The sequence below is a fragment of the Gastrolobium bilobum genome, unplaced genomic scaffold, assembly GCF_033153095.1.
Source record: "Gastrolobium bilobum isolate Gb01-03AN ecotype WA unplaced genomic scaffold, APGP_CSIRO_Gbil_v1 utg1155, whole genome shotgun sequence".
Taxonomy (NCBI): domain Eukaryota; kingdom Viridiplantae; phylum Streptophyta; class Magnoliopsida; order Fabales; family Fabaceae; genus Gastrolobium; species Gastrolobium bilobum.
In genome coordinates, this window is record NW_026896003.1 from 19,004 (window position 1) to 38,764 (window position 19,761).

At 39.4% G+C, this 19,761-nt stretch overlaps 2 protein-coding genes and 1 non-coding gene across 3 annotated transcripts; 2 read left to right on the forward strand and 1 right to left on the reverse strand.

Moving 5' to 3' along the window:
- The first annotated feature begins 2,880 nt into the window (after nt 1–2,880).
- Nucleotides 2,881–5,634, forward strand: LOC133297204 (pentatricopeptide repeat-containing protein At2g33680-like). The gene has a single exon (XM_061496302.1). The coding sequence runs from the start codon at nt 2,881–2,883 to the stop codon at nt 5,632–5,634; it is 2,754 nt and encodes a 917-aa protein (XP_061352286.1).
- An 8,977-nt stretch (nt 5,635–14,611) lies between these two features.
- Nucleotides 14,612–15,181, reverse strand: LOC133297205 (uncharacterized). The gene is made up of 2 exons (XM_061496303.1): nt 14,977–15,181; nt 14,612–14,817 (listed from the first exon to the last, which is right to left on the reverse strand). Exons 1-2 carry the CDS (start codon nt 15,179–15,181, stop codon nt 14,612–14,614), a joined length of 411 nt encoding a protein of 136 aa, XP_061352287.1.
- A 2,023-nt stretch (nt 15,182–17,204) lies between these two features.
- LOC133297214 (small nucleolar RNA R71) lies at nt 17,205–17,311 on the forward strand. Its single transcript, XR_009749611.1, has one exon. It is a non-coding gene; the product is annotated as a small nucleolar RNA R71 (small nucleolar RNA).
- Nucleotides 17,312–19,761: the final 2,450 nt, after the last annotated feature.

Consider the following 19,761-nt stretch of genomic DNA (forward strand, 5'->3'; position numbering starts at 1 on the left):
TGCTAATCTGTCGTCTGCCGCAGTCACCCGCCATCAACCATCGTCCCAGATTCCGAATGCCGATTGCCCCTCACCAAAGAAATACTTGAAAAATTTCTTTACTGAAAGTCTTCCATTTCCCGTGTTTACTTGTTTCTTTCATTCAAAAATCGTAAAGGGGTGTTTGGTAGAGGAGAAAATTTTGTTAACCAGGTAAATACAATTACTAGAAAAATAATGGGTAAAGAAATTTATTGGTAAATTTGATAAAAAATTGTTTGGTAGGTCGAACTATTACAGAGTAAATTAAGTAAGTTTTCAAAATCTGTTTGGTAGAAAGTAAAATATTGATGGGATAATTTGTATAAATTACCAAAATTGGTATTGTAAATTTTGAAACTGAAAATATGTACATAAACACCTGACTATGACTCAATATATTGTTGGGGTTGTATAATTTCACCTTCTCTTCTTTTTCCTTTTGCTTTTGTTCTTCGTTTGCAGGCAAGCCAACTTTGAATGCCCTTTGATCCTCCTCCAGGCAAATAAAAAACATGTTTATTGTCTCTCTCTTCAGGAATGGAATCATCTATTCTTGACCCCTTCCTTCGTTGGTCCCAAGCATGTCTAATCTGTTTTTCTATGTCATCTTTTTGTCTATACTTCGTGTGAAGCTCTTTTTATGCAGCATCACAAATTGCCATACGTACGAGACAGAAGTGGGTGGATGTCAGTGATGCTTCGATTGGGAACCATACGAGAAGCTAAAAAAACTTCTTCTTGCAAACGTTCAACAGTAAAGAAGGGTCAATTTTGACAATATTTTGGTGCTCAACAGTAAAGAAGGGTCAATTTTGACAATATTTTGGTGCTCATTTTTTCCTTTCCTAGACACCCATTGATTACCACCGACGATGTGGGTATTAAGAACAGTGAAATCAACCGAGTTTTTCACATGATCTACGTTGCCTGGGTATACCATTTTGCTAGCATAATTTTTCAGAATCTCCTACCAATCATTGACATCTTTCATTCCCTATCTAATTTCTCTAGGTATTTTTTGCAAAGACCGCTACCAAACAGCCCCTAAAATCTTTCCCATGACTACTATTAAAATCTTTCCCACAACAACCATATGTTGGTGGCACTCCAAGATAGTGGCTTGATCTAACCCTGCTTCTTAACTACCTTGTTCCTTCAACAATTTGTACTGAATTTGTTAAATTTAATAGAAATTCAGATATTTTGTTGGATATGTTTTTATCAAAAGTCAAAATATTGTTGGGAACCATATTTTACATGGTATGAGATAAAATGTATTTCCTATATATACATAAAAATGCATGGGCTGCGGTAGATGGTGAGATGCAACATATGATTGATTGTCAACGAAGAGTGGTGTCAACAAACTATGGCTTATAGTGGATTGATATTGGAAATAATTTGGTTGTTAAAATATCAAATATATTAAAATTTTCTATTGTTAAAGTAAAATGAGGTTAATTGATTCAATTAATATTGGAAGGTGAATATATTAAATTTTTCTAATGTTAAAGTAAAATGAGGTTAATCGATTCAATTAATATTGGAAGGTGGTTTTTTGAAAAAGCAATGGTTTCATGTTATTTCCCCTTTATTTTATAAAATGCATCATAATGACAGTCATCTAAATGATTTAAGAATGAATATACTCTCATTTTATTTTTAAAGTATACTCACTTTATTGAATTTTTCCATACATAGATATATTGAATTAATGTAGTGTATGCTTAACGATGTGAATGCCATTTAAGTTTTTTTGCTATTTATCAAAAGGGAAATATTACTCTCCTTTTACATAAGATTACTTCTCTCCTACTCTCTCACTTCGATTTCCGCACCTCACTTTTTTCTTTTTTTTCTTTTTTCTTGTAAAGGTGGGACCCACCTATTTTATCTCTACAACATAAGATACTTATCTTATGTTGAAGGAGAATAATAAAACCCTTATCAAAATAATAGTCTTCTAGTGATTGTGTTCACATATAACACGAGTTTTGTACAGATAGTTGCAGGTCCGTTTGGATAAATTTCTATAAAAAGGACTTCTTATGCATAGTTTATTTTAAAAGTGTTTTTTTTTTCAAAAATTAAAGCTATTTAAATTTTTAAAAAAATATTTGGCTTTTAATTTTTGACTTCTTTTTTTTAAAAGTTAAATTTTTAGCTTAAAAAAATAACTTTTGTTGTGATTTTTTTTAAAAGAGACATCCAAACAGATTTTTTTATCAAATTACTTTATTTTTTCTAAACAAAAGAAAAGGGAGCGTTTGTTAGAAGAAATTTTTTTTTATTCAGAAATCACGATTTCTAAGAATATGGTGGGCAAATGAGTTTCCCAGAAATGTCATAAAAAAATTGTTTGGTAAGTTAAAATATTTCCTGAAATATTGGGTTAATTTGTTTGAAACTATGTTTGGCTGTGTTAAATTTTTTCTTGCTATGAGAATCCTAAAATACCACTCATGGATAGTATTTTCAAAAAAATTTACACACAATAAAATTTCAGAAAAATTAAATTTCTGAATTTTTTTTTAAAATATTATACCAAATATAGATAAATAAAATTATCACCCTCTATGTTTTAAAAATCCTAAAAAAAAAAAAAAAACCTCCTAGCAAAGTCCCCGTTGCAGCAAAAAAGTCAAACGGCTCTAATTCAAAATCGGAAGTATGGAATCTCCACCTTGTTCCTGACATCAAATCTTCAGGTGTTCACAATTGACAATAAAAAATTGTTGAAAAAGCAAAACAAAATTGTCCAATAGAAACAACAGCTACCTTCCACTGACACTCCGTTCCAGATGACACAACAATCCAAAATCTATTCCCAAAGTTTTTCACTCATGATTGTTACAAAACATGATCATCACCAATCTTTTCTTTATCAATTCCACTCAAACCAAACGTGTCTCCATCACGCTCTCACTGTTTTTCAGAACCCACATCACCAATTTATCTAACAAACCAATCCTGACAAAAAGACCATTCCATTCAAAAACATCCTCAGAACTCCAAAATAATGGAGGGTTTTGCTTCCAAGACTGTGTCTCACTCTTGCAACACCTGAGGAACCACAAAGACATAAACTGTGGCAGAACCCTTCATTCTCTCTTCGTTAAAAGTGCCCTCGACAAGGATGTCTTTGTGCAAAACAATATGGTGAGGTTTTATGGCGATATTGGAGAACCCGAGAATGCACATAACCTGTTTGATGAAATTCCCCATCCGAGTTTGGTTTCTTGGACGAGCTTGATCTCTTGTTATGTCCACGTGGGGCAATATGTAAAGGGTCTTAGTTTGTTTTGTAGCTTGTGTCAATCCGGGATGCGCCCGAATGAGTTTGGTTTCTCTGTGGCACTCAAAGCTTGCAGGGTGATGCGTGATTCTGTGATGGGTAAGCTCATTCATGGTTTGATACTCAAAAGCGGGTTTGATTCGCATAGTTTTTGCTGTGCTTCGATTCTTCACATGTATGCTGATTGTGGAGATATTGAGAATTCGAGGAAGTTTTTTAATGGCGTTTGTTTGAGTGAAAGATGTGAGGCATTGTGGAATACTTTGCTGAATTCTTACGTGCGGATGTCTGATGTGGAGGGTTCTGTGAAGTTGTTCCGTGAGATGGGGCACTCTGCCATGTCCCCGAATTGTTTCACTTACACAATCCTTGTTAAACTCTGTGCTGATGTGTTGGATTTTGAACTTGGAAGGTCTGTTCATGGCCACACTGTGAAGATTGGGATTGAAAATGATGTTGTGGTGGGTGGAGCCCTTGTTGACTTCTATGCCAAACTGGGATTATTAGATGATGCTTGTAAAGTGTTTCATATTCTTGAAGAGCGGGATAATGTGTCATTATGTGCTTTACTTGCTGGGTTTAATCAGATTGGAAAATCTAAGGAAGGACTTTCATTTTATATTGATTTTCTTTGTAAAGGTAATAAACCAGACCCATATATTTGTGCATGTGTTGCTAGTTTGTGCTCAAATTTGGAGACAGAGCTTGCTGGTACTCAAGTTCACTGTGGTTTCATCAAACATGGCTTTAAGATGGATTCATATCTTGGCAGTGCCTTTATCAGCATGTATGGAAACTTTGGGATGATATCTGATGCTTATAATTGTTTTCTTGACGTTTGCAATAAGAATGAAATTTGCATAAGTGCCATGATGAATAGTTTAATACTCAATTCAAATGATATGAAAGCTTTAGAGCTGTTTTGTGGGATGAGAGGAGGTGGTATTGCTCCAAGCAATTCATCGATCAGCTATGTTCTACGGGCTTGTGGGAGCCTTTTTATGCTTAAAGAAGGAAGATCTTTTCATTCTTACATGATTAAAAACCCTTATGAAGATGACTATAGGTTGGACTTAGAAAATGCTCTTCTTGAGATGTATGTTAGATGTAGAGTCATTGATGACGCAAAGTTGGTTTTTGAAACGATGAAAATACGAAATGAGTTTACTTGGACTACTATCATATCTGGATGCAGTGAATCAGGGCACTTTGTAGAAGCTCTGGGGATCTTCCGTGATATGCTTCTATATTCAAAACCTAGTCAGTTCACCTTAATTAGTGTTGTTCAAGCTTGTGCAGAAATAAAGGCGCTTGATGTAGGAAAACAAGTACATTCTTATGTCATGAAAGTAGGATTTGAATATTATCCGTTTGTAGGAAGTGCCCTGATCAACATGTATGGAGTATTTAAACATGAAACTCTGAATGCTTTCCAGGTATTCTTGTCCATGAAAGAAAAGGATCTTATCTCCTGGAGTGTCATGTTAACGTCATGGGTCCAAAATGGTTATCATGAAGAAGCACTTAAGCTTTTTGCAGAATTCCAAGCTGCTCGCATTTTGCAGGTTGACGAGTCTATCTTATCCAGCTGTATCTCAGCTGCTGCAGGCTTAGCAGCATTGGACATAGGCAAATGTTTCCATTCGTGGGCTATCAAACTTGGCTTTGAAATTGATTTTCACGTAGCTTCTTCCATTACAGACATGTATAGTAAATGTGGAAATATTAAAGATGCCTGCAAGTTTTTCAATACTATCCATGACCATAATTTAATATCTTGGACAGCCATGATATATGGATATGCTTATCACGGGCTTGGGAAAGAAGCTATTGACCTGTTTAACAAGGCTATAGAAGCTGGGATGGAACCTGATGGTGTTACCTTCACTGGGGTTTTAGCTGCATGTAGTCATGCTGGACTGGTGGAGGAAGGTTGCAAACATTTCGAGTACATGAGAAGTAAATACAACTCTGAAGTAACCATAAATCATTATGCTTGCATGGTTGATCTTCTTGGTCGAGCTGCAAAATTGGAAGAAGCAGAGGCTTTGATAAAGGAAGCTCCGTTTCATTCAAAATCTCTTCTATGGAAAACTTTCCTAGGTGCTTGCTCTAAACATGAGAATGGTGAAGTAGGAAACAGAATATCAAAGATGCTTGGTGATGTAGAACTGAATGAACCCTCAACCTATGTTCTACTGTCTAACATTTATGCGTCAGCATCAATGTGGAAAAATTGCTTAGAGTTGAGAAACAAAATGGTGGAAGGAAGCGTTAATAAGCAACCTGGTAGTAGTTGGATTCAGTTGGCAGGTTAGAATTATTAAGCTCTCTAAATATTGTCCATCTCAGCAAATATCTAAGGCATCTTGATCTGATGATTGCAACATGTTGGAAATACGGCAACACCTCTACTAATTAATCTAATGCAAAAATATCTCAGCATGCGCTTAGTATACAAGGTCAACGAATAATAAAGTGAGGAGTTAAGAGTATCAATCTTACAGGAAAAATCTGCCAGATAATTGATCTGAAGATGAGTTTAGTAGTAACTTGATGGAACCCAGCAAGATAATCACAAATAACACTGATATATTTCTATTAATTCAAGATTCTTGGAGACAAACTCCTTTACAGTAATGACAGCAAACTGGAACGAACAAGCACAGACTCCACAACTTGAATAAAGAATCCAACAATAAACGATAATAGAAAATGACAACGCAGAAAAGATAAATTAAAAGACCTCAACTCACTCTTCAAGACCAATAAACCTAGGCCCAGATCCCAAGAGATCCTTTCTCAAATTCCACTCACCAAATGCTCAATTCATGCCTACTTCACTACACTCTTTCCCCTCCTTTTATCTTATAATCTAGGAATATTCTAGAAGATTCCCTAACTAACTAACTAATTCTCATCTCTTTTAGCCCATAGGCCCATGAATACTCCCTCTCAAAAACTCGCCTTGTCCTCAAGGTGAAGAGAAAAGGCAGATAATGTGAGAGGAATTTCCACTCGGATCCCATTGCCTAAAGCATATTACTTTATTTTCAACAAATTGTCCCCAATTCTGAAATACCAAAATTGATTCACCCAAAATTTCAATCTTCAATTTCATGGTTTTAGGAGGAGTTAACCCGGGAGCCAAGAAAAAAGATAAATCTAACCATTGTAGTTCCCCTTCATCCACTACCTCAGCCACACATTGTTCCTGAAATTCTTGCGTATGATTCTCACTATCAAACTCCATGGCAGTCTCACCCTCACCTAAAATGGTGAGTCTCAAACTTTTGGTAGCACATCGATGTCCTAGAGTAAAGGCAAGACAACAATGAAAGCATGTTTCCCCAATAATCATAAATCTTAGTCCTATGTACCTTTTCCAACTTATTTCCAAGCTTAGAGCTCTAATTTCATTCAGCACGCTTTTCGGTGCAACTGTACCGCTGTACTTTTACCCGATAAAAACATTATTCATCAAATTTCCTGAAACTTGCCTAACCACTCAATTTTTCATTTTGAATCCATTTCCAGGATTAGTTTTCCCATTTGAGACCTTCTACTAACATTTCATTGTCTAGGGTTACATGTTTGGCAATTTACCGTTTTACCCTTTTTACATATTTTGACTTAAAATTCGAGATTTTCACTAATCCTACCCTTTAATCCTCATTTTAACTATAATTATAGGTTTTAGAATTATGAAGTGTTATACTAATCTTGAGGGGGGACCTGGGTTAGAATCAAACAGGATAGGATAAGAACAATTTTTCCCAAAAACCCTTTGCCTCTTGGGAATATCTTTGAGCACCCAAGACCCATGTTAGCCATCGCTCACATTTTCCAACGACACTATCTCATTATTCTTCATCGGCGTCTTCAAAGGGTGTTGTTGCTGCCTCTTATTCGCATTCCTAGAACTTCTAGTGCAAGCGGTGGTGCTGATTATCATCCTTGATGTGAAGCCCAAGAAGCCACAATTCAATCTTCAGCAAATTGGGATTTAGTATGTGGGTATAATACCCTCCAACGACCTAACCCTCGCCGTCACCGGGACCGCCGCATCCCTCTCCCTCACCATTTGGCTACTCTTCAAGATCGTTAACCCTAACATGGTGGGGATTAGGTACGGCGAGTCCAGGTTCTTCATTACATATCGTGGATTCTGTAGGGAAAAGCTTCTATTCCTGGATTCTACCAGGAAGCTCACAATGTAAGACAGGTGGTGGCCACCATTTCCGTCGATCAGCTCAATTTGTTTCAGGTGGATGCTGCCAATTTGAGCTTCGAGTCTTAGGGCGATGTTGGTGCTAATATCCGAGTCAAGAACTTCGATTCTCCTGGTGTTCACTTGGTACTCAGTTTTTTTTCTTATTTGTTTTTTCTGAGCATTCCATTTTTTGATTCAACTTTTCATTTTTTCAAATTGGGTCTTTCTAGAATCATTGGATTTTTAGAGGTAGAACATTTCCCATCTAGCTTAGTTCGCATACTTTTGCTTACAAATTAAGCTCAAATTTTCATTGTGGATTTCACTCTAAGGAAGCCGTAGCTTAATACCATGCAACTTACAATTAAAGATGCTAAGTGGTTCCCATAAACCAACAAAGCTTAAAACTTATTTTGTTCATGTTCAGTACCAGTGTATTCACTATCTTTCTTATTACCCAATTAATTTAAAACTTATCTTTTAACTCTCATCTCTTACTATGTTATAGCTCTCTTCGTTAGCTATGCTTGGTTTCAAATCGCGCTCAATTTGGAGCTCTGTAGCTCGCGTTATACCAATTTTACTAACTCATGTTTATGCTGAAAACGGGCTGCGCGCTTAAGCGCCCTCTTCGAACATGTTTTCCGCCCGGCAGAGCGCTTAAGCGCGCTCCAACGAGCTTAAGCGCACACAGGCAGAGGAAAATGGTATTTTTTGACCACCAAGGGCACTTAAGCACGCTCCAGGGCGCTTAAGCCCCATGTGGCATAAAGTTTCTCCACTCACAGGTGCACCAGGGCGCTTAAGTCCCCTGAGCGAGCTTAAGCCTCCATTTGCAGGCTTAAGCCTCCTCCATTTGCAGGCTTAAGCCCCTTCTAGCTCACTCCATTGCGCTTAGATGAATCGTGCGTTCCTCATTCCCAGATTTAAATGTTGCTGTCCTCAGCAACATATTTAAATCTAAAAAGAAATCGCGTGAGAGCTAAGAACAACTAGTCGCTCATTCTGAAACAGCATAGAACAATCCAGAATAATCAAACATAAGAGCGAAATACGAAATCACATCACGGGGTTAGCCTAACAAAATACTAGTCTCAAATCATCAAATAAAATAACAGAAAACAGAAAACTGAAAGAAAAAGTGGAGAAGTGGTGTCAGCAGTGAGCTAATGATGTCTTCATTCATCCATGTCATCCTCCTCAGCATCTTGCACAATGGTTGGGATCATCTCAGTATCCTCGCTAGCCTCCTCTTGATGTCCAACATTTGCAACTGCATCCTCATCGGGCTCCTCCGCAACATGTGAAGTCGTGGCCTGGGCTATAGTAGTACTCATCCGGGCCGCATCAAAAGCATCCTCCTCCTCGGATCCGTCATATGGCTCCGGCTGAAATGAGGGAGGTCCATCGGGTCGACCTTGGCAATGATATGCCACCATGTAGGTCTTGTAGTCCTGCTCTCTCTGCTGTATGTACCTGAGCCGACGCTTGAGAAACCCCATCTGTGTCTCGAGATCATCCAGTCTACTATCAGTAGTCGGAGCTGGCTCTTTCTCAGCTGGACCACATGGTCCTGGTGTGCGTCTCAGCCTGCCACGAGTCTCATGAAGTGGTGGTACTGTGTCATCCTCCCCATCAACAGCTGGTCCTCCTACATAGGTGGAAATATACTTTGCGTCTATCGGAGGACGCAAGGGGATCTTGTCTCCTTCAGTGGGGATTTCTACCCCTGCTCCGCACATAGACTTTGGATCAGAGAGGCATGACCAATGGCAGCTGACTTTGATTTGGTGTGAGCCATATCATAAATGCTATCAGCTAGAATCCGAGGCAAGTATATTCGCCCTCCCTCCATGATGGTATGGATCAGCATGACTCTTTTCACCACCACCTCAGTTTGCTTTAAACTAGGCATGATATTGCAGATGATGAAGTGATGCCACACTTTTACCACATTGTTCAGCTGTCTCAACCAGATCCTTTTGGGTTGGAGGTGGTCTTTTGTTGGGTCCCACTTTTCTCCAAGAAGAGTGATCCCCTGGAGAACAGGCTCAGCTACTCCAAAAGGTTCATTATGTTCATACTCAATGATTGCAAGTTTTGTTTGAAACCTGCAAGTCCTCTGGGTGGTTATGTCATGGTGAGCAGTCTGGAGAAGGTTTTGGATGGTGGTGAAATCATATCTAACTGTCTTCCCTCTGACATAGCTAATATATTATCTTCTGGTTCCCTGCTCAACCGTGTAGGCATTGGCATAAAATTCTCTAGCTAGCTCTTCTAAGGCTTCTATTGGTAGTCTTCCAAATTTTCTCCACCCTCGAGAGACTAGCATGTTGTAGAAATCTAGGTGTTGACCCTGCTTCAGATAGAATTCCCTTTCTCTGACAAAGGGTTTCTTCTTGATCATATCATTGAACCTGTCAGCATGAGCTATGGACCGGAACCGGTGCTCATCATAACCAGCTTCAGCTGCTGGTCTAGAACTGGATCTGCCCCTGTTCACCTTATGCCTCTTGGTATTTTTGCTCCTGGTAGACATCCTGAAATTCAAAAAATTGTTCCATAGCCACTAGCAGTCCAGGAATCAAATGCTGGATTTTATCTATTAGGAGTTTCTATCTGTGTTCTTCAATTTGCAACAGTAATTGTCACTTTCATTCGTAACTTGTAACACAGAATTCGCAACCAAAATTTAATAAGCATACCTCTCTCAATGGTTGTATGACAACAGTCCCCAATGTAAAAGAATGAAGTAGCACAATGTTTGGTTTATGTGTGGTCATAGTCAACTGTATAAAGAGTGTAGATATGTATGCATCTTATCCTATCAGAATGTTTCATTATGATTATGGTTCACAAATCTAAGGTACTCCAAGCTCAAGGTGTTGTTTCCTAAGGTTAGTCACAAAAATCCCTGGTCAGTTTACCTTTGGTTTATGCATTTGACCGAACACATTGTGTGCATCATTAGGATGCATAGAAACTAACCTATGTAAACATGTAATTAAACCTTCTTTAATCAAAAATTCAGCTATGGATGTAAACTTTTCCTCTACGATTTGAACAACACTCCTTCCTTATGAATTTCTCTTGCACTTTGTATGTGACATTCTATCAAACAGTTGATGTGCATGTATGGGGAGGGAGTATTTGATTTCAATTTAATCATGGAATCCCTCACCAATTTGAGTTACTCAATTCAATGCAGCAAGTATAACTAAATTGAATCCTTTTTCCTACAATTTCTAACTGGCACCAAGTAATTCAACCATCCTCTATTGAAACCCTAGGTTTTATTCAATGACATCCAAATTATCATACCAATTCCAAACGGTCATGAAACTGAACCCTAGGATCGATTCTTTAACTTCAGCAATGCATCAATTAAAATTAGTGCAAAGAAAACAATTACCTGGAATTCCTTGTGTTAAACGAGCAAAAAGATGCTTGAGGGAAAGAGTGAGTGCAGCGAAATGAGTGTGATGCAAATGAGAGTGAGAGCGAGGAGAGGGGTGTGTGTGAAAGGAGTGAGGGAAGGAAAGGGATTTAAACAAATATGGTCCGTGTGAGGGCGTTTTAGCGCGCATATTTCGCACTAAAACGCTCTATGGCAGAGAGCTTGGTCCCTGTGAAGGCATGAGCGCATTTTAGCGGTCAGGAGCGCGCTAAAACGCGCTCTTCGATCCCTTAATTCATTCTTTCCAGAGCGTTTTAGCGCTCAGGTCTGCGCTAAAACGCCCAAGGGCAGTAAGTTTCTTAATTTTCCCATTATTAGCATGTTTTAGCGTGCTAGTTAGAGTTTACACGCCCTAAACTTCAATTTTCTTTTATACTTCCTTCCTGAGAACGTTTTAGCGCTCAGGTCCGCGCTAAAACGCTCTTGATTACTTCAAAAATATTTTTCATACCTTGGCTGTGTGTTCCATTTCTTCTTCTTGTAACTTAATAACAACCATTAGTCTCACATATCTACTTATTTTTGCCTACCCATCAACGCTTGTTTAACATCACAAGCCTGACGTACCTGGTTCAAGTTACCTCTATAATGGCAACGGTGGTCGTTCCCCTGTTTATTTCTCCTCCTATGTATAGTTTGAGACGCTGACCATTGACTGTGAAGCTTCTGTCAGAATCCAGTGGACTGATCTCCATTGCTCCATATGATTTCATGTTCTTCACAATGAACGGTCCCGACCATCTGGACTTCAATTTCCTAGGAAAGAGACGGAGGCGAGAGTTGAAGAGTAATACTTGATGTTCCACCTTGAAGTCTCGAGGTAGGATCTTCTTGTCGTGCCACTTCTTCGTCTTCTCTTTGTAGAGACTTGCACTCTCGTACGCAGAGAGTCTGAACACATCGAGCTCATCCAGTTGAAGTAGTCTCTTTTCAGCTACGGTCTTGGAATCAAAGTTCAGGTACTTGATTGCCCACAGTGCTTTGTGCTCTAACTCCACTGGTAAGTGACAGGCTTTCCCGAACAGTAATTGGAAATGGGACATACCAATTGGAGTTTTGAATGCGGTCCGGTATGCCCACAGTGCATCATCAAGTTTCTTGAACCAGTCTCTTCGCGAGCTTCCAACCGTCTTCTCCAGTATCCGTTTAAGCTCTCGGTTGGATATCTCCACTTGATCACTTGTTTGCGGATGGTATGGTGTGGCAATCTTGTGTTTCACTCCGCATTTAGCCAGCACGTATTCCACTTGTCTGTTGTCAAAGTGAGTCCCTCCGTCACTTATGATTGCTCGCGGTACCCCATACCTGACGAAGATGTTTCTTTTGAGGAATGCAATGACTACCCGAGAATCATTAGTAGGAAGAGCAATAGCCTCTACCCACTTGGAGACGTAATCCACCGCAACAAGGATGTATTTGTTTCTATAGGAAGGAGGAAAGGGTCCCATGAAGTCTATTCCCCACACATCGAATCTTTCAACCTCCAATATGTTGTTGAGGGGCATTTCATGTCTTCTAGAGATATTCCCCGGTCTCTGACATCTATCACATGCTTCCACAAACTTTCTTGCATCCTTGTAAAGTGTTGGCCAATAAAAGCCACTCATCAGTACCTTTGCGGATGTTCTTTCACCCGCAAAATGTCCACCGTAGCTGAACCCATGACAATGCCACAAGATATCCTTCATCTCCTATTCCGGAATGCATCGCCTGATCACTTCATAAGCACATCTGTAGAAAAGGAATGGCTCATCCCATAATATTTATTCACATCGTGCATACATTTTTTTCTTTGTTGCCATGTAAAGTCTACTAGAATTTCTCCTGCTGCTTTGAAGTTTGCGAAATCTGCGAACCATGGAGGTGTACTTGTGGTCTTTACTTCTTCCAAGTGCATATCCGAGATAACATTGATAGCCAATATTTACTCATCAGGGAACTCTTCTCTAATCTCCAGTTCAGGTCCATCTTGAAGATCTTTTCCTTGGATCCTGGAGAGGTGATTAGCCACCAAGTTCTCCACGCCTTTCTTGTTCCTGATCTCTACTTCAAATTCTTGAAGGAGCAGCATCCATCTGAGCAATCGTGGTTTTGCATCCTGCCTATTCAACGATACTTTAAAGCAGCATGATCAGTGTAAACAATTACTTTAGACCCCAGCAAATACGGTCTAAATTTATCAAAAGCATAGACAACTGCTAGTAATTATTTTTTAGTGGTTGCATAATTCATTTCTGCATCATTAAGAATTTTACTAGCATAGTAAATTACATGCAACAATTTATCTTTTCTTTGTCCTAAGACAACTCCTATGGCATAATCACTAGCACCACACATTAATTCAAAAGGTAAAATGAAATTAGGTGCAGTGATTATAGGTTCCGTGGTCAATCGATTTTTTAAAATATTAAATGCATTCAAACATTCATCTGTGAAGTTGAATTCCTCATCCTTGACCAACAACTTGCATAGTGGCTTTACTATCTTGGAAAAGTCCTTGATAAAGCGCCTGTAAAAACCTGCATGACCGAGAAAACTTCGAATATCTTTAACATTAGAGGGAGGGGAAGTTTCTCAATAACAACTATTTTAGCTCTATCAACTTCTATACCTTCTTTAGATACTTTGTGTCATAAAACAATGCCATCTTTTACCATGAAGAGGTATTTTTCCCAGTTCAAAACAAGATTACTCTCATGACATCTTTGTAAAACGCATGATAAATATTCTAGACAAGTTTTAAAAGAGGGGCCAAAAACAGAAAAGTCATCCATGAAGATCTCAATAGATTTCTCAATCATATCAAAGAAGATAGAAAGCATACACCTTTGAAAAGTTGCCGGAGCGTTGCACAGGTCGAAGGGCATCCTTCGGTAAGCGAAGACTCCGTATGGGCATGTAAATGCTATTTGGTTGTAACCCGAGTACCTATCCAAAAAGCAGTAGAAGGCATGGCCAGCTAGTCTCTCCAACATCTGGTCCAAGAAAGGAATTGGGAAGTGGTCCTTCTGAGTGGCTGCATTTAGTCTTCTATAGTCAACACACATCCTCCACCCGGTGACTGTCCTTGTTGGAATCAACTTGTTGTTCTCGTTTCTTACCACCGTGACTCCACCTTTCTTGGGTACAGTTTATACTGGACTTACCCATGCACTATCATATATAGGGTAGATCATTCCTGCATCTAACAATTTAACTACCTCTTTCCTCACCACCTCTTTCATGGTTGGATTGAGTCTCCTTTGCGGCTGCCTCACAGGTTTAATATCATCTTCTATTAAAATTTTATGAGTACAAAAGGAAGGATTTATACCTTTTAAGTCGGAGAAAGACCATCATAAGGCAGCTTTGTGCTTGTCAACACCTTGAGAAGCTTTTCTTCTTCCATAATTGTCAGCTCGATGCTGATGATGACTCGATAAGTGTTGTTGTCACCAAGGAAAGTATATTTCAGATTTGGAGGTAACTCCTTAAGCTCCACCTTTGGTGCTCCAAGAGGGATGTCATCTTTCTTTCTCTCTAATTCTTCCACCACTGGTTCTTTATCAGCAAGCCCAGCTTCTTCGTTGATTTGCTCTAACTCGAGTGGGGAACTCTCCTCTTTCATCGTGTCATCAACTGCTTTTTATATAATATCAACCATAAAACAGTTTCCTCCATCTGACGGATGTTTCATTGATTCGAAAACGTGAATGGTGACCGTCTCTTCATTCATCTTAAGCATCAGTTTTCCTTGATCTGCATCAATCATAGCTCTTGCGGTGGCTAGGAATGGCCTCCCGAGCAGTAGGGGAATCTCCGCATCTTCTTCCATATTCAAAATTACAAAATCTGCAGGGAAGATAAACTTTTCAATTTTAACTAAAACATCCTCAATTACCCCATCTGGTCGTCTGATCGATCTGTCAGCTAGCTGGAGAGAAACCGTAGTTGGTTTTAGCTCTTTGATTCCAAGAGCTCTACACATGGAAAGTGACATCAGATTTATACTCGCTCCCAGATCACATAATGCCTTTCCTACTTCAATATTTCCTATGGCTATAGGAATACTGAAACTGCCTGGATCTTTCAGCTTGGGAGGAAGTTTCTTCTGGATGATAGCACTGCATTCCTCCGTCAGGGTCACTGTTTCACACTCCTTCAACTTGCGCTTCTTTGAAAGAAGGTCTTTCATAAATTTTGCATAATTCGGCATGTTTTCCAGGGCTTCTGCGAAAGGAATGTTCACTTGCAACTTTGTGAAGATATCTAGAAATTTGGTGTATTGTTGTTTCTGAATCTCTTATTTCAACCGCTGAGGGTATGGAACTCGTGCATAAGGAGATGGATTTGCCGATTTTGGTTGCCGGTCCAAAGCTTTCTTTTTCTCCCATTTGAACAGCTTCTTTTCTGGACTGCTCTTTTCGGCTTCTTCTGCGTCTTCTTCTTTCTCCTTCTCAGCTACAGGTTCAGCTTTTTTCTTCTTCTCAACTAGCGGCTTTTCCACAAGTTGGATTACGATCCCACTTCTGGTAACAATATAATTACATTGTGCGTTTGGGTTCGTGTCTGTGTTACTTGGGAAAGTTCCATGAGTTCTTTCCGCGAACTGTTTTGGCAGCTGACCAATTTGAGTTTCCAGGTTTCCGGATAGAAGCTTCTTGATTCCGGAATGAAGCTCTTGTTTCATCTCTGAAAGCATTTGCATTATGAATGTAGTTCGAGGTAGTTTTGGACAGTTGTGCAAAAACTTTCTCCCACTCAAAAGTGTTGCCTTGTGGTGGGGTTATTATTGCAGTGGCAGAGGAGGATTTAAATGATGGGTTGATTTATAACTAAACTGTAACATCCTGGGCGCTGACGAGGGCGGGGAGTGATCGCCGGTGCGAAAGGACATGGACAAGGAGCGGCTCCTAACAGGCTTCCAGTGGGGCCTACATGCATGAATGAATCGAATTGACACCCGAAAGAGAGGAATTCCAAAGGCTGTGCAGGTATAAGACTGCACAGTTTGTGATAGCTTATAAGAATTAATTGCTACTACCTATGCTAACAAGATGCATCTATTTTTCGGTAGCCCGGATCAGAAGAACTCCACATTTAAGCGTGCTTGACTTGGAGCAATTCTGGGATGGGTGGCCTCCTAAGAAGTTTTCCCAGGAAGTGTGCGAGTGAGGAAAAAGCACACTGAAAAGTCTCGTGTTAGTATGTGGGGATAGTCATTGATTCTTGAAGCGGTCGGGCGTTACAAGTGGTATCAAAACAGAGCCTCTCTTCCAGTACGGTGTGGTTCGATGACGAACCAGGCGGAAACTGGTGGGCATGTAACATCCCGGGCGCTGACGAGGGCGGGGAGTGATCGCCGGTGCGAAAGGGCATGGACAAGGAGCGGCTCCTGACAGGCTTCCAGTGGGGGATTATATGCATGAATGAATCGAATCGACACCCGAAAGAGAGGAATTCCAAAGGCTGTGCAGGTATAAGACTGCACAGTTTGGGATAGCTTATAAGAATTAATTGGTACTATCTATGCTAACAAGATGCATCTGCTTTTCGGTAGCCCGGATCAGAAGAACTCCACAGTTAAGCGTGCTTGACTTGGAGCAATTCTGGGATGGGTGACCTCCTGGGAAGTTTTCCCGGGAAATACGCGAGTGAGAAAAAAACACACTGAAAAGTCTCGTGTCAGTATGTGGGAATAGTCATTGATTCTTGAAGCGGTCGGGCGTTACATAAACCCTGAGTGTTGATTAGGATTTTTCCACCCTTGACTATAGTTATTCCCATATTGATTCCTCCCTGGATTGTTCTGGTTCTTTTGATCGTACCAGATACCGTTGACCTCATCTTTTTTAGGTGTCCTCATGTAGTCGCACTCTTCAATTGCATGAGCACCTGCACGAATACCACAAGTAACTTGAGAATTACTAATAGAAGAAACTTGAGAAAGATTAAATCGCTTTGTAAGAGCATCTAATTGTGCTTGTTGTTTCTTATTAATTTGCAGTATTTGTTCATTCTGAGCCAAGATTGCATCATAGCCATCAAGCTTCATGATTCACGCTCTCCTTTCTGAGACTGGAGCATTGTCATACTCCTGAGAAGCTAAAGATTCTAGCCATTCCAATGCTTCCTCTGAAGTTTTTGTTTTCAACGATCCTCCTACTGCGGCATTCACCAAGGTTCTTGTGCTTGGCATCATACCTTGGAAGAAAATTCGTCATTTCTCCCAAGCTTCAATGCCATGTTGAGGACACTTTCGGAGTAGTCTTTTAAACCTTTCCCATGCCTCGTACAAAGATTCGCTTTCTTTTTGTTCAAAAGCAGTGATCTCTGATTTGAGCCTAGCCATCTTTGAAGCTGAGAAGAATCTGGCCAAGAATTTCATTGCTAAGTCATCCCAATTGGTGATGCTTCCTTCAGGCAGTGATTGTAGCTAAGCTCTTGCGTTGTCCTTCAGTGAGCATGGAAATAGTCTGAGCAAGATGGCGTCACGTGAGACTCCATTCATCTTTAAAGTATCACAGTAGAGCAAGAAGTTATCAAGATGAACGTAGGGGTCTTTCGTGCTTCCTCCAGCGAACTGATCTTTTTGAATTAGTTGCAGCAGTGCTGACTTGAGCTCGAAGTTGTTAGCATCCACGGATGGTCTAACAATGCTCGTCATCTGCGGAACTCGAGCTGGAGTCATGTAATCTCCTAACGTCCTCGAAGGGTTCTGAATTGCATTGTTGTCAGCCATTGTTTCCTCCTTTGGTTTCGTCGAACTTGATGCTTCTTTCGCTTCTTTTGCGCTTTTCTGAGTTTTCTTTCTGTCTTTTCTATCTCAAGATCAAACTGCAAGATTCGTGGGTTAAGAGTACCTCGCATAAAATAAGATTTAAAAAGATGTGCAGAAAAACAGAAAAATGCAGAAAAAGAAAACAGAAAATCAAAACAGAAAAAGAATGTAGAAAATTAATGAATGCAAAATATGCAGAAAATTGATGCAGAATTTTAATGCAGAAAATGTTTTTGCAGTATGGTTAAAGTTCAGAAAATTAAAACGTCCAATCTAAAAGGTAATTAATTACTTCTAATGTTGAAGGACCCAATCCCCGGCAACGGCGCCAAAAACTTGTTGCGACTCTACAAGTGCACCGATCGTAAAGTAATAAAGTGTACCAGTGTACGAGATCGTTCTCACGAGGATCGGAATTTCAAGCACTAGTTCGCTAATCGCGATTTAGCTGGACAATCAAGAATTGGATTTGAGGGAATTAAAATTTAGAACAAGTAATAACATGCAATCAAAAGTTTCAGAAAAAGAAAAATTGAAAAGATAATGGTTGATTACGAATTAAAAACAAGCGTAGTTAGGGTTTCAACTTCCCCCAATATCCTCGTTATGTTATAAATTAAACAGTCAAGAACCTTTTCTTATTATAATGCCAGTCAATTTTGTCTAAGTTAATTAGGGCTCAATTCCTAGTTACCCTAAATCTATGTGATCTTGAAAGAACTCTAGTTCCCCGATTATTCCCCAAGAAAACATGCATTAAGATCAAGAATTTAAAGATTGCACAATTACCTTATGTCTATCCCTAGATCACAAGGATTGTGATAAATTTATCAAGTTAGAATTCATGCACCAACATCCCTATCGTCATACAATTCCCCTAAATCATTCTATAAGGAGCAAACTCATAGAAAGCATTAAAGACAGATAAATTTATTCAATTATAAAAAGAAAAGAATTCAGAGACATTTTAATTCATAAACATAAAGATTCAACTGGGTTCCATTTACCCCTAACTACATAAAAGTTTAGCCTGACATACCGAATTCAAAAACAATAGTAAAGAAAAGAGAACCCCAAGCCTCCATTGGTGTGATGTTGACTTGGTTCCTCAGTGCTCCAACGCTCCGCAACAGGATTCCTCCCTCAAGTCTCTGTGTAATTCTCTAGATTGGTGTTGAATGTCCTTTTTCAATTGGTCCCTAAGCCTTCTATTTGTAGATAAGAATATATCTTTTAATTTCTCTTCAAATCTTCGTAAAATCTGGTTCACATCTTGATTCAGATTTGAAATCTCCTATGGGCTTGGATTTGACCGCACGTGGACATTTTAGCGTTCTGTTTGGACGCTAAAACGTTCTGTGAGTGCATTCCTATCTGCCTCTGGGCGCTAAAACGCCCTCTTCGAAGGGTGAATGGTTGCTATTAGAGCGTTTTAGCGCTCTTGTGGACGCTAAAACGTTCTGCTCCAGTGAGTTCTTGTTGTTTTCCTTCATTAGAGCGTTTTAATTCTCTTCTGGACGCTAAAACGTCATCTTCCAGCTTGTAAACACTTGTAATCTTGCTTCCTTGAGGCTTCCAATCATCTTGTTGCACTCCTTTTGCTCCAAAAAGCCTTGATGGATGTTAAAATCCCTTGAAATAAGAGTTATTACAAGATGTTAGCAAAATATTCCATCTTTGTGACTTTATGGTGTAAAACCTTAATTTCCATGCAATTCATGATATATTTCTTGTATAATTAGACCCAAAACCATGGTAAACCAAGGGTTTATCAATGTCAAAGGTGAAATGATAATACAACGAGTGGGACGCGTGTCAACAGGAGACCAAAGGGTTAATACATTAACCCACACGTAATGAAGGTTGCATTAAATGCTTATGATAATATAAAATCACATCAATCGTTTCTTAAGCGGTTAAATGATGAATTACCAAATCCACTCAAGCGCAAATATTGTGAATACGTGGCAGAATCTCGCCACAAGCGAGATTACATCTCGCTCCTCATACCTACA